General features: G+C 40.6%; 2 protein-coding genes across 2 annotated transcripts; one reads left to right on the top strand and one right to left on the bottom strand.

Annotated features, from left to right (window-relative positions):
- Positions 1-67: 67 nt before the first annotated feature.
- Positions 68-1,815, bottom strand: ecm1a (extracellular matrix protein 1a). Its single transcript, XM_071500480.1, has 3 exons — positions 1,651-1,815; positions 1,297-1,553; positions 68-727 (listed from the first exon to the last, which is right to left on the bottom strand). The coding sequence occupies exons 1-3, from the start codon at positions 1,721-1,723 to the stop codon at positions 524-526; spliced, it is 534 nt and encodes a 177-aa protein (XP_071356581.1). The 5' UTR covers positions 1,724-1,815; the 3' UTR covers positions 68-523.
- Positions 1,816-3,514: 1,699 nt separating this feature from the next.
- LOC139634436 (IgGFc-binding protein-like) lies at positions 3,515-12,842 on the top strand. Its single transcript, XM_071500887.1, has 12 exons — positions 3,515-3,696; positions 4,024-5,274; positions 5,804-6,150; positions 6,257-6,839; positions 6,943-7,538; positions 7,636-8,472; positions 8,556-8,897; positions 9,014-9,578; positions 10,362-10,561; positions 11,454-11,831; positions 12,103-12,380; positions 12,637-12,842. The coding sequence occupies exons 1-12, from the start codon at positions 3,654-3,656 to the stop codon at positions 12,647-12,649; spliced, it is 5,433 nt and encodes a 1,810-aa protein (XP_071356988.1). The 5' UTR covers positions 3,515-3,653; the 3' UTR covers positions 12,650-12,842.
- Positions 12,843-13,471: the final 629 nt, after the last annotated feature.

Raw genomic sequence — 13,471 nt, 5'->3', positions numbered from 1 at the left:
GTTGACAAAGTGCAATACTGTAATTGCAGATCCACAATTGTTTAGAGGAAAAAAAGCATGTGAGAACTTGTTTATCTTTATTTATTTATTTATTTATTTATTAAATTTTGCTAACAAAGAAAACTACATGTCAGAAAAAAGTGAACATTTGGAAATGCAATTGCTAATGTGTTTTCTGTTGTTGTGCCAAAGCTGGAATAAAATATAGAGCTGACAAAATAAAAACTGTGCTGTGCTTATATCATCCTTACACAACAGAAACCAAACCGGAAAATCCTGTCCTCCTCTGAGCTTCTGAGACAAAGACTGGAAAAAATCATAGAAAGCATTCGCTCAGCATTAGCTTCCATATTTGACTGATGAAGTTTTATTCGTGTCCAAATTTTTCTATACACATTCACTTTATCTCCCACCTCAAAGTTGGCGAAATCCTTATTTAAGCACCTATAGATAGTTTTACCAAACTGCTGTGTTCATTTAGCTTTACACTATCTGTATTTTCAGGTTGCTTCCTTTTTCACCTTTAGCAAGCATTTGCATTGAAGGTGAATCCCGGCTCCTCAGGGACTTGGGGTGCAGTGTAGCCTGGTGTTGGGCTGTAGTTTGGGTTTGGCAGCTCGCTGTCAAAGCAGGTCCACCGTGCGTCTCCTCTGTCCTCACAGCACTCATATGCTGCAGTCATGGTGGCATATTCTTCCACACAGAACTGAGACAGAGCTTGTTTCCACTGTAAACAAAAGATACTAATGTCACAATGCTGTGCTTCTCCTCAGCTAGAGAAAAGCACATTTCACTCAGTTAAATCTATTGCTTTCTACATAGGTGCAGTAAGCTACTTTGCCTTTCTGTGTAGAAAAAACGTCACTTTAATTATCATTTTCTTTTTGTCTGCCTCTCTACGGATGCTTTTTCTTTAAGAACCTGAGGCACCAGGTTCTTCTTATTTTCCACAAATTATCTATAAGACCATAAATTCAGTTTTTGTATCACAACTTTTGTTAAATTTGTTCATATTTATATTAAAATCTTTATATTTACTAAACAATTTTCTTGAATCTGATCTAACAATGAACTATCATCTGAAATATTAATAATAACACAACAGTATTTTTTGTTTGTTTCTTAAAAGTAAAATCACAAAGACATGAGGAAAAAGGCATGAGGGAAAATTATACATTTGATCTATGTTTTTATGGAAAGGACTCTAATCCCAAAAGCTAACAAAATTATTTAAAACTACCCACTGTGTGTATTTGTTCATCCCCAAAACAAACCCAAACACAGTCAGAGACTCACAGCTTGCTGGGCGCAGCAGAGGATCTGGTGGCTCTGCTGTGCCACTTGTCCACTGCAGCACAAACTGTACCATGACTCCAGACGGTTGATGGCGTTTCCACGACGGCGGAAGTGACTAGCACCAGAGCCTGGGAAGAAGCTGGGCGGGTATCTGGGTCGACCCTCACCCTGATGGCAAATGGCAGCAAGGTTGTGAGCCGTGGGACAGGCGGGTGGGAAAGGGACGTCAGGCTCATTGAGAGAGTTTCTTTGGGTTTCTGTGGAAATCAAACATAAAGCAAGACAGAGGTTAACAGCACTGTAATTGGAATTGTATGTCAAATATAAATACTCAAAGAATCAAGAAGAAATTACCTCCCAGATTTGCACCATAAAGAGTCAGCAGTGCAACCATCCAAAATCCTCTGAGGCCTCCAGTTGAAGCCATAGCTGTTCGGTGATGTGGTGGGAATTGACTTTTGAACAGGCAGATTTCTCTCCAGCAAGTATTGTGAGTGGATCAGCAACAAGCTTATATGGGCAGTGGGCAAGGGGAGTGAGTCTGTGGGCATGAAATGCTTGGAAGTGGGGGTGGAAGGGGTAAGGGAAATGGCGTTGCGTGTGTGTGTAGGGAGGGATAAGATAAACACAAAATGAGTTTGAACTTTAGTGATATCTGCGTGTGAAGTGTGCAAAACTATTCCTACAACCTCCAAAAGTCAGTCTTAAAGTCTTTGGTCACTGGAGAAATCAGCACAGACTGGCATGTTTATCAAAACATTTCTGATTTTTTCCCGAAACTTAGCAGATCTTTTGGTAAACTCCCTCAATTCCTGTTTTCAAAAACCGGCTGAGTGTGCCTCCCGTTATCAAAGGATGGTTAACAGTCAGCAAAAGTACTGAATGTCTCATGCTGTTTTGACTTGCTGCATGTGAATGGAATGAAGGACACATTTTCCTTAAAAATCACTGAATCACTTTAATTGTTTTTCACTCCCCAGAATTCAAACACTTCTCACACGATTATTTCTGCTGTCTGCATTGTGCTGTTGAAGAGGTGTTGATTGATTGAATCTCTACCTTTTCCCGGCTTTGTTTGAGATGTATATTATCATTTTATTTCACCATTAAGAATAAGTGTACCTCAGTATTTGTTTAAGGTGGTTGTAGGGGTGTGATCGCAGATATGACCATTCGCCACCCTTAATGTATGTAGAGTTATCACAAAATACAATCAGCAGCTGTCAGACAGTGATTCATTGAATTTATATCCTAAGTGTTGCTTCACCGTAACCAAAGTTTTATTTTGTTAGATATTTTCATTTGTACCTGTGGTCCTTGGACAATAGAGGCCTCTACAGTTTTCTGACTTAGCCTTCAGACTACATTGAAATTTTAAATATTAAATATTTGGAGAAATGCCATCAGCAGGATTCAATAAAATCACCCGGTGCTTGTATTCATTACACACCCTATGATAAATATAAGTATGGTATTACACATTTAACATGCATTAAATTCACTGTCAGGTCAGAAACTTAATACATACTTTGCAGCTGCCATCAAGCCTTAAACAAGGTCCTGACAAATTTTTTTTTTTTTTTCACCTGACAAGCAAAAAATGAACTCATGCAAAGAGAAAATTCTGCCATGTGATTAGTAGGTTGGTGACTTGGCATCTATGCAGGTGGTGTGACACCTTCTCCCTGATTGGCTCTCTCTGCATCACTGAGACAAATAAAAGGGCATCAGTCGAGATGCCATTTATCCAGATCCCAGGTTTTCTGGTTCAGGTAAGATTTTTTTGCAAATATTATAATTATATCTTTTAAAGACATTTTTTAAGTTGGCTGAAGGATCAAAGATCAAATCAAACCAATCAAATCTTTAAATAGTAAATCTGTCCTTAACAGCTTACAGTGACTTTAGTTGTAGCAATGCAATACTTTATCGCAATCCCAAAATGTGGTTTATTGCAGTATTTCTAAAACCTGATGATATGCTGATGAAGGTGTCTTGCGAAAAAAAAAAAGGATTTCTCAGTCTATGAATGCTACGTCCAGCTTCTCAGTGAAGTTGTACTAAGAATCACTACTCTGCTTCTTGTAAATGAAATTCACCAAAATGATTTTGCAGTCAGTTTTATAACAACTGGAGTGCTGTCTGTTTCCCTGAATATGTTTTGGGGAAAGTAGACACATTGCAGCTTGTTTCTTGTACTGTGATTTTTTGAATGATCATATTTCATATATTTCTTTTTAAATCTAGATATTTAATCTTTTAGAATAAAAAAACTGCATTTTTGTCTCCATAACCTGTGCAGGCTATGTGTGGATGGTTAACTTTGGTGATGTGTATGCACTGTTTTAGGTTTAACAATGAAAGGGCTGATCTGCTGTCTGCTGGGTTTAGTGGTGACTGGTAAGTCAACATAGGAAGGCAAATTATTACTGCTACATATGCCTAAAATGTTTGAAAATAAAGGAATTTTCTTGAAATTAGCATACTTAATCTGTAATATTCCCATTCTGCATACAGAGTATTTTCACTTATGATAGTTAAAGTATATTTCTATGCTAGTACTTTTTTTAATTATTAAATAACCTTGTAACAGTATCTCTACACTGTAGTATTAGTGATATTACTTAACTAAAAGATCTGAGTCTCTCTTCTATCCAAATGACCAAGTGATGATATTAGACTTTTGGATTTTTCATGTCCTACTCTTCATCCTTGTGATTTTTGCAGGGTTCTGTTCTGCTTCACCGGCAGGAAGAGAGTTTGCCACATCTTTCATGCAAAACCTTAAGGGTGATGGTAGGGATACTCGTTTCTTGGTTGAGGTTGCAGCTCTGCCCTCTTCACAAGGCAGCACCAAGGTCAAAGTGACCGCTGTGGGTGAGGTCTATGAGAAGGACATTGATCCTGGTAAGAGTGTTTCCTTCAAGCTGCCTGACAGCGTGGAGATGAAAGGCAGTATAAAGTCCCGTCAGACTGTGCTGATTGAGGCTAGCCAGGATGTCACGGTGATGTCTCTCAACTACAAGCAATACACCGCAGACACCTCTATGGTTTATCCAGTTAAGGACTGGGGGACTGAGTATCTCATATTCACTCCTATTGGCTCTGAGAATGAGACTTTTAAAGAATTTTCCATCACCAACCACAAGGAGACCAACACACTTGAGATTTTCCTGCAGGGCTCAGTAAAATTCCAAGGGAAATTTTACAGGAGAGGAAGCAAGTTGACCATGAAGTTAGAGGCATTTGAGACTGTTCAGATTCAGAGTCAGGATAACCTGAGTGGCACTAAAGTAGTCTCACGCCTTCCTGTTGCTGTCTCCTCAGGACATAGCTGTGTTCAGAAATACACCTCCTGCAACCATGTATATGAACAGCTTCTTCCCGTAAACAGCTGGGGGAAAGAGTTCATCATTGCACCCCTGCCTTATCATAAAATCTTCACCTATTTACATGACAGTGTTTTCATCCAAGCATCCCAGCCCACCAAAATGACCATGAATGTTAATGGAAAGGTCCAGAGTTATTCCATGTTTGCAGGGCAAACTCTTGAGCTCTACTCCCGTTGGCCACATGCTATATATCTGACATCTGAGAAGGGTATCCAGGTCCTATTTGAATTCAACGGGGGTCCTGAGGACACACAATATTATTTTGATCCCTTCCTGATTACTATCCTGCCCACAAATCATTTTAGCACTTCTTACTCCCTACAGGGACAGGGTGATTTCTACAACAATGTTATAGTTGTGGCTCAAAACAAAGATCTGGATACCATAAAAATTGATCCAAAGCCCCATTCTGCTAACTTTAACTGGCAAAAAGTAGATGGGACTGACTTCTCCTGGGCTGAGATGTACTACAGCACTGGGACCAAGTTATATCAGATATCTCACCCCAACTCCCCATTTGGCGTCTACACTTTTGGTGTTGCTTATGCTAATGGATATGGATCCCCTGCATCTTCTGACCAAGCAGGTAAGTAAACAGAATCAGTCACAATAAAGTGTAGCACAAAATATAGCACAGCACAGTGTACAACATTACACAACAGCATATATCATCAAGCATACTATAACATCACACAATGTAACATAGTCTAGTATAATTCAGCATGGTGTACCATAGTAAGCCACATCATAGAATAGTATAATACAGTGTATTGTAGCACTGCATAGCATAGCATAACATAGCCTGGCATTGTGTAACAGTATAGTATAGTACTATACAGCGCCGTATAATATAGAATGGCATAGCATAGTATAGAATTGTACACTGAATTAAAGATAGCATAGCATAACAAGGCAAATACAGGCTATTGTAGTGTAGCATAGCATAAAATGGCACAGTACAGCACAGCATAGGATGGCACAGCACAGCAATTGCATATCATAGCATAGTACAATAAAGTAGAAAGTAACATGACATAGCATAATATAGCATTATAGTGTTGTACAGTAAAGTGTAAATGCTTCATGTGCCCCTTCCTCCTTTTGCATTGTGTCAGAGAAACATGACTGCACCACAATGAAATGTTCCAAAGATGAAGTGTGCCAGATGAAAGAAAACTCCCCAACATGTGTCAAAAAACCACCAGTCACAGCAGCAGGTACCTGCTGGGCCATGGGCGATCCTCACTACCGCACATTTGATGGCAACTACTACAACTTCATGGGCAACTGCACCTACATGATGGTCAAGAACTGCCATGTTGGGGAAGACCTTCCAGCTTTTGAGGTTGATACTCAGAATTACAAACGCACTGGCTCAAAGGTCACATTTGTCGGCAAGGTTATCATTAAGGTCTATGGGTACACTATGGTCATAGTACGATCAGAGTTTGGCCTTGTGAGGGTGAGTGAGGTTTTTCAACAAACTCAACTACTTATATTATTCATGAAGTCTGTGAAGAAATATTATTCAGTCATTTAATTCTAAAGCAACTGTGAATCTGTTTTAGATGAACTACACATTATGGAATCTCCCTATCAACCTGGGCAATGGCAAGGTGAAGCTATACCAGAGCGGCCTGTCTATCATTGTGGAGACAGATTTTGGCCTGACTGTGCAGTATGACTGGAAGGAGTATCTTGTCATCACAGTGCCAGGTAGCTTTTCTGGAAAGGTGTGTGGCTTGTGTGGCAACTTCAACAACAAAAAGGAGGACGACATGGCGACTCCTACTGGGTCACAGACCAGTAACGTAACTACCTTTGGAAAGAGCTGGAGGGTTCCTGATGTCCCAGAAGATGCTCAGTGTCGAGATGAATGCTCGGGTCAGTGTGAGACCTGTAATAACAACAGCTTTTTTGGCAGCCTAACAGAGAAGATCTTCTGCGGCTTACTTACCCGGATCATGGATGGCCCACTGAGTGACTGTAACGCTGTCATTGACCCCAAAGTCTTTCATGACATCTGTTTGTATGATGTGTGCATGGGTGAGGGGATGAAGAATTTCCTGTGTAACACCTTACAGGTGTACGCTGATGCCTGTCAAAGGGCCGGCGTCAAAATTCATAACTGGAGGAACCTCGCCCATTGCCGTGAGTAACTCCATTTAAAAGAGTTTGAGATATCAGCCGTAACTTTTTTTCAGTTTCACCCTCATTCTGTGATGGTAACATGTTGTAATTTTGTCTGAAATAGCTCTACCCTCATGCCCAGAGAACAGCCATTATGAATTCTGTGGGAATGCCTGCCCCGCCACCTGTGAAAATCCAGATGCTGCCAGAAATTGCAACAAAAGCTGTGTGGAGGCCTGTGTCTGTGACGAGGGCTTCCTACTTAGTGGCACAGAGTGTGTCCCTAGGGCCCAGTGTGGCTGCTTGTATAAAGGCCACTACGTAGAAGCTAGAGCCTCTTTCTTCACCGATGACCTCTGTACCGAGAAGTGCACATGCAACGAAATTACCAAGAAGGTTGATTGTCAGAAACCAGGTTGTAAGCAGGGGTATGAGTGCAAGGTGGTTGATCATCTTATTGGATGTCACCCTCTTGCCTACACAGAGTGCAGCATGACTGCTGGCCCTCACTTTGAGACCTTTGATGGGCATGATTACAACTTCCACGGCACCTGTGTGTATCAGCTGGCTGGGGTCTGCTCGAAAGATCCTTCCCTGCAACAGTTTGAAGTTTTTGTGCAAAATGACGTCAAAAAAGTTGGTTCTGGTGCAAAGTTAGTGGAGGTCAAAGTTTATGGGAATTCCATTGTTGTCACAAGAAAGCATAAAGGCTCAGTCCTGGTGAGATGTAGTGTAGTAAATTTATCAAAGTATAAATGATGTTGTCACCTCTTCCGATAATATGTCCCATATTGAATTAAACAATCTTGTTTTTCAGGTAAATGGAGAAATCACAAACATACCCATCAAACTCAAAGGCAATATAACAGTTTACCAGATTGGTGACTTTGCTGAGGTCAAGGCTGACTTTGGGCTGATTGTCTCCTATGACTGGCTTTCAACAGTACATGTCAAAGTCCCCAGTACATATGCTGATGCAATGTGTGGCCTGTGTGGCAATAACAATCACAGCCCTAAAGATGACCTACTGTTGAAAAATGGTACGCAGGCATCATCTGCAGAAGAGCTAGGCGAAAGTTGGAGGGTTGCTGAAATCCCAGGCTGTGATGATGGCTGCAAGAACGAGAGTGCATGTCCCAGCTGTGACATCACCCAGAAAGAGAAATATGAGTCTGATAGGTACTGTGGTTTATTACGAAGCCCCACAGGCCCCTTCCACGAATGCCATGCCATCATAAATCCTGAGAGCATTTTTAAGAATTGTGTGTATGATGTGTGCCTTCATAATGGCAAGAAAGGCTACTGGTGTTCCAATCTCCGCCGTTACACTATAGAATGCCAAAAGAGAGGAGTCAATGTGTCCCAGTGGAGGAGAGAAGACTTTTGTCCTATATCGAAGATGTATCATCCTGACAACAGTCACTATGAACACTGTGGAAATGTTTGCCATGCAACCTGTGAAAACGGGTTACCTCCCACTGGTTGCAAGAGGCCCTGTGAGGAAACATGGGTGTGCAATGACGGCTTCCTGCTCAGTGGACGCCAGTGTGTGCCTTTTGACCAATGTGGATGCATGCACAGACACAAATATTACAGGAAGGGAGAGAGTTTTCTGTCTTCAGACTGTCTTGAGTACTGCACCTGCAATGGCACGGTACAATTTCTACACAACTGCATTTCACTTCCTTAACAAATTTTTCTCTACCTTTATAGTTCTAAAAATGTCTCTGACTTTAGATGAACTGCGAGCCATACTCTTGTGGGCCATTTGAGAACTGTACGCTGAGCGAGAATGTTCGAACATGTCAGCCACTGGAAAATGCAACCTGCACAATCGCAGGTGATCCACATTACAAAAACTTTGACAACCATCACTATGACTTCCAAGGCACCTGCACCTACACTGCAGCTACACTGTGCCATCTGGAAGGCTCGCGTCTCAAAAACTTCTCTGTGGTGGTGGAGAATGAGAAGTGGACAAGGACAGATACACCAAATTTGTCTGTTGCCAAGCTTGTTGCTGTAGAGGTGTATGGCCACACCCTAATTCTCCGAAAGAATCAACTTGGATCAATCATGGTTAGCAGTATGGTTTTGAGATTGTTGATTAATTTGCTGTCCCTCTGTTCATTCATTTTAATCCTGATTTTCTATTAATAGCTTAAGAGAGCTAATATTTTTCTTTTGTTCCCCAGCTGAATGGCGCCTTGACAACCATTCCACTTAACCTCAATGACGGACAAGTGGAAGTCTTCCAAGAAGGCTTTCACTATGCTATCACAACTGATTTTGGCCTGAAAGTGACTTATGACATGGTCTACAAAGTCAAAGTCACTGTTCCTGGAAAATACATGGGCAAAACCTGTGGTCTGTGTGGCAGTTTTAATAACAAGACAGATGAGTATGAGCTGCCTGATGGAAAAATGACCAATGACATAAAGACCTTTGGAGCGGCCTGGAAAGTGGCCATTTCAAGTGTGGTATGCGAAGATGGCTGCAAAGGCGACCAGTGCCCCAAATGTGACAACTCTCAAAAGGAAATCTTTGAGAAAGATTGTGGAATAATCACAAATCCTAATGGTCCCTTTGCTGCATGCCACAGTCAACTAAGTCCTGAGTACTACTACAGAGATTGTGTCTATGACGTGTGTATGTCTCAAGGAGACCGCAACGTCCTCTGCCAAAGCATCTCAGCGTACATTACTGACTGTCAGACCACTGGCGTAAAGGTCAACAACTGGAGGACACCTGATTTCTGCCGTGAGCATTGTTAATTGCTTTTCAATTTTGTCTGTGAGATGAATGATGGTTCCTCTACTGAACTTAACTCAGATGCTAAATGATTTTTATTTCTTCATCCAGTACTTTCTATCTCACATTATCATTGTAGGGACCCAAGAATATTAAAGGTGCAATGAAATTGCATATGAAATTTGATTTTTTTTTAATTATTATTAATATTTATAAGCCTTTAATTTATAGAACAGTAAAGAGCAAAGAGAGTAGGGGAATAACATGTAGTAAAGAGTATGCCCAGCCAGGAGTCCATCTAAGGATGATCTGCTCAGCACTAGTGCCCACATGGTATGCACCCTAACCACTACCACTACCAGGCTGCCCCCCGTGTGGATTTTTTTTTACCATTAGTATCACTTGAAGCCTCATCTTCTCGGCTGGTATGCGGTTTCACAGTGTTCCGCTGCCTGACAGTTGGTGGCAGTAAAGTGCTGTAAGGCAACAAAGGCAATGAAAAGGACCGCAAACTAGTGAACATGGATGTAAACAATGCACAACTGTAAACAATAAAAATCATGTTTGCAAATGTTAAATAAGGGCAGAAATGCATAATACAATGCATTTTGTGTAAACACTGTATTTGTTTGTTTGCAAACGAACTCCATACGGCATCTTTACCTTTACCTTTATCTGATATATATTCAGTTCACCTGTGATTACACCAGTTTTTAGATATACATACTGTCTAGTTGTATCAGTGTTACGCTATTGCTCCATCAATTCATCTTAATATGCTTTCTTTTGTAGCTATTCAGTGTCCTGAAAACAGTCACTACCAGATCTGTGCTGAAACCTGTGCCTCTCCATGCCCTGGTCTCACTGACACCATCACCTGCCCCACCACTTGTGCAGAGGGCTGTGCCTGTAAGGATGGCTACTACTTCAATGGGACTGGCTGCGTGGCTCTGGAGGATTGCAGTTGTTACCACAATGGGCGTACCTATAAGGTGAAGTAGCCCTCAGTCCTTAGTTTCGAAGGTTTCCAGTGCTTTCCTTAAGTTTTTAGATCAGATACCTGCTTTCCAGGCGGCCAGTGACCTGGACTCTTTTCAGAATCTTAAAGCTTGAGATACTACTGGGAAGCATTCAAGCTGAACATGCAGTCCACTTAATTATTTACTGTTGAATTTGCATCACATGTTAAGCAATGTGTTTAACAATAACAAGCTGGAAAAACAAGATCAACAGAATATCTAAGTTGCAATGACAAAGACTTACAGGTTTCACAACAGTAGACAAACAGTTTCCCATTCACACTTCAAACAGACACAGAGCAGCATTAGCATTCATTTGAAGACATGTTCCTGATCACCACAAAAGTCTAACTTTCATTTTTTTTCTCCTTTACTTTACCAGGAACTCCCACTGAGATAAAAGAAATCTCTTTAACTTTTAGCTTTTGTTTTCAACAAACTCCTGAGTTAAATAGTTTGTTCTTTAATAATAATAATTAAAAAAATGTATTATGTGGTCACTGTGATAGATGATTAACCTCCCACTCATCTTTCCAAGGTAATTCGGAAACTCAATCACTGTATGGTATGCTAGAAATGTACAGTATATGTTACCAATTGGCATATCTTACATAGATGTACATGTGCAAGCAATGCATGATGTTTATACAAACCAAACATAACCTTTTAGAGGTCTATGTGCAGTGTATCAGTGTCAGCACTGACACACACAATTTCTCTCTTTCTTTAATACACATTGTTAGTGTAATATATCTAAGAAAGAGAAAGAAAAGAAAAAATATGCTTCTTGTCAACCTGTCTGGCCAGGATAACATATATTAAAATAATATTTAACTGATAATTGTTTACTCCCACTCTTCTTTAGATTGGGGAATCTGTGCTATCTGACAGCTGCCAGCAGCGCTGCAACTGTACAACATCTGGTGAAATGCAGTGTGAGGATTTTTCATGCAGTACTACTGAGAAATGTCAAGAACTGAAGAACGGTACCCTCAGCTGCCAGCCCAAACAGTGTCGGCTGGAGACCGGAGGAGCCATTACACTTTTCACTGGCATGACCGGCACTATCTCTGTCATGGGAGCTTACGAGATCATCACACACTGTGACGAATCAGCTGCTGACTGGTTCAGGGTTGTGGCCAAGCTCAAAGAATGCAGTCTGTCTGGAGAGAAGAGTGTGGTTGCTGTTTACATCTACTTTAATGACCTAGCTGTCACTGTTACTGACAAACAGGAGACATGGGTGGGTAGTAGTTTGGCTTCTTTTCAATTGTTAGACCAGAAGATTGATGCCACTCTCAAATATATTTATTAAATATGAAGGTGGAGTCAGGAGGCTTTTCGCTTAGCTTGGTGTAAAAATTGAAGCAGTGAGAAAATCATATATGAAAGTCATATTGTACACACAGATAAACAGGGGATCGATCTTCTTATCAAACTCTCTGCAAGAAAGCAAATTATCTTATTTGATGCTGTCGACTGTGTCCAATGATTGTATCTAATGCTGTTTACAGGTCAATGGTAAAAAGGTGACTCTCCCCAGCCTGCCCAGAAATAATATCTCTGTGAGCCTCATTGAGAAAACCACAGTCATCGAGCAGGCGTCACACTTCCGGCTGTCTTACAGCAGCACCCAGGAGATCATTGTAACTGTAAGTGATAGCAGGGCGGACAAGTTGTGTGGCGCATGTGACCACCAGCACCACCGCCCCCTCAGAGACACCATGCGCCTCTCACAGGAAACAATGCAGGAGTACATGGCCTCATTTTCTGCACAAGACTTCCCTGACTGGTGAGTGGGATGCAGGCTGAACTGTTTCTTTAAATAGTATATTTATCATAACATTTTTGGGTTCTCATGATGCAGTAAACACCTAACATTAGTCAAACCATGTAGAAAACACAAGAAATCCTTTCTGAATACTGTTGTAGCTGTATTACTTGGATACTGTTGTAATACTGAGAAAGTATAGAATTCATGTGATAAAAAACTGGAAATATGCATAACAAATTTAATGTGATTTAATTAATTTGTAATCTTTTTGCAGTGAGTTGCAGTGAAAGAATTATCATCTTGTCACCACCCAGAGATCAACACAACAGTATCATCATTTGCAGAAAATTCAATACCAAATCAGCAGTGAAAGCTGTATTTGAAATATGATATTCATGTTAAGTTTTATCCTCAAACCTATGATGAAATGGCTTCGTAAAATAATCACAGAATAAACTTCATGTTCTATGGTGAATAAAATTTTGCCTCTTCATTTATTTCTTAAGGTTAAGACTCTGTATGGGTTTCAGTTGTATATAATGCATAATACAAGGTAGTTTAGGGTCAGAATGTAAAACGAAACCTATAAAGGATAAAACTAAACTGTAAATGTAGAACCAACCCTGTAAACAAGAGAACCAAATGATACATGAGACAAAAACTGCAAATGAGACAAACGTAGCAAAAAGTAAAAAAAAAATAAATTGTAAGCAAAGAATAAAATCTAAAGGAGAAACAAGACAATTGAAATCACTACTCCTGTATCATGTATCATCATGTATTTGCTCACAATATTTGTTTACTACCATAGTATTTTTCAAATATGAATATCAATACAGACACAATTATTACCTTGTGTAATTTACATAATCCCTTCTAGTGTGGATTGCTGTGATCATGATGTTGCCTATTTGACCCCCTCCCCCAATAATGAAGGTGAGGATGACCAGTGATGAGCTGGAGGACTCCAGGTGAGCTGTGGATGGGGCCGGCCACAGAAAAACTAAGTGGCTAAGACATAGCCACTTTAAAAATTTAGCCACAGAGGGGCGCCTTGGTGGCTCACCTGGTAGAGCACATAGCATTAAGGCTTAGTCCGAACTGCAGCG

Source organism: Trachinotus anak, unplaced genomic scaffold, assembly GCF_046630095.1.
Source record: "Trachinotus anak isolate AG129_WGS33_773 ecotype Australia unplaced genomic scaffold, CSIRO_AGI_Tana_v1 ptg000016l, whole genome shotgun sequence".
NCBI classification, from domain to species: domain Eukaryota; kingdom Metazoa; phylum Chordata; class Actinopteri; order Carangiformes; family Carangidae; genus Trachinotus; species Trachinotus anak.
The sequence above is the reverse complement of the archived record's forward strand: the minus strand, read 5'-3'. Positions and strand labels throughout refer to the sequence as shown.

Coding starts and splice junctions, on each gene's coding strand:
- ecm1a (XM_071500480.1), bottom strand. CDS start 1,723: ATGGCTTCAACTGGAGGCCTCAGAGGATTTTGGATGGTTGCACTGCTG. Junction 1,554..1,650: donor TTATGGTGCAAATCTGGGAG/GTAATTTCTTCT, acceptor TGATTTCCACAG/AAACCCAAAGAAACTCTCTC. Junction 728..1,296: donor TCTGCTGCGCCCAGCAAGCT/GTGAGTCTCTGA, acceptor TTTTGTTTACAG/TGGAAACAAGCTCTGTCTCA.
- LOC139634436 (XM_071500887.1), top strand. CDS start 3,654: ATGAAAGGGCTGATCTGCTGTCTGCTGGGTTTAGTGGTGACTG. Junction 6,151..6,256: donor CAGAGTTTGGCCTTGTGAGG/GTGAGTGAGGTT, acceptor AATCTGTTTTAG/ATGAACTACACATTATGGAA. Junction 11,832..12,102: donor CTGACAAACAGGAGACATGG/GTGGGTAGTAGT, acceptor TGCTGTTTACAG/GTCAATGGTAAAAAGGTGAC.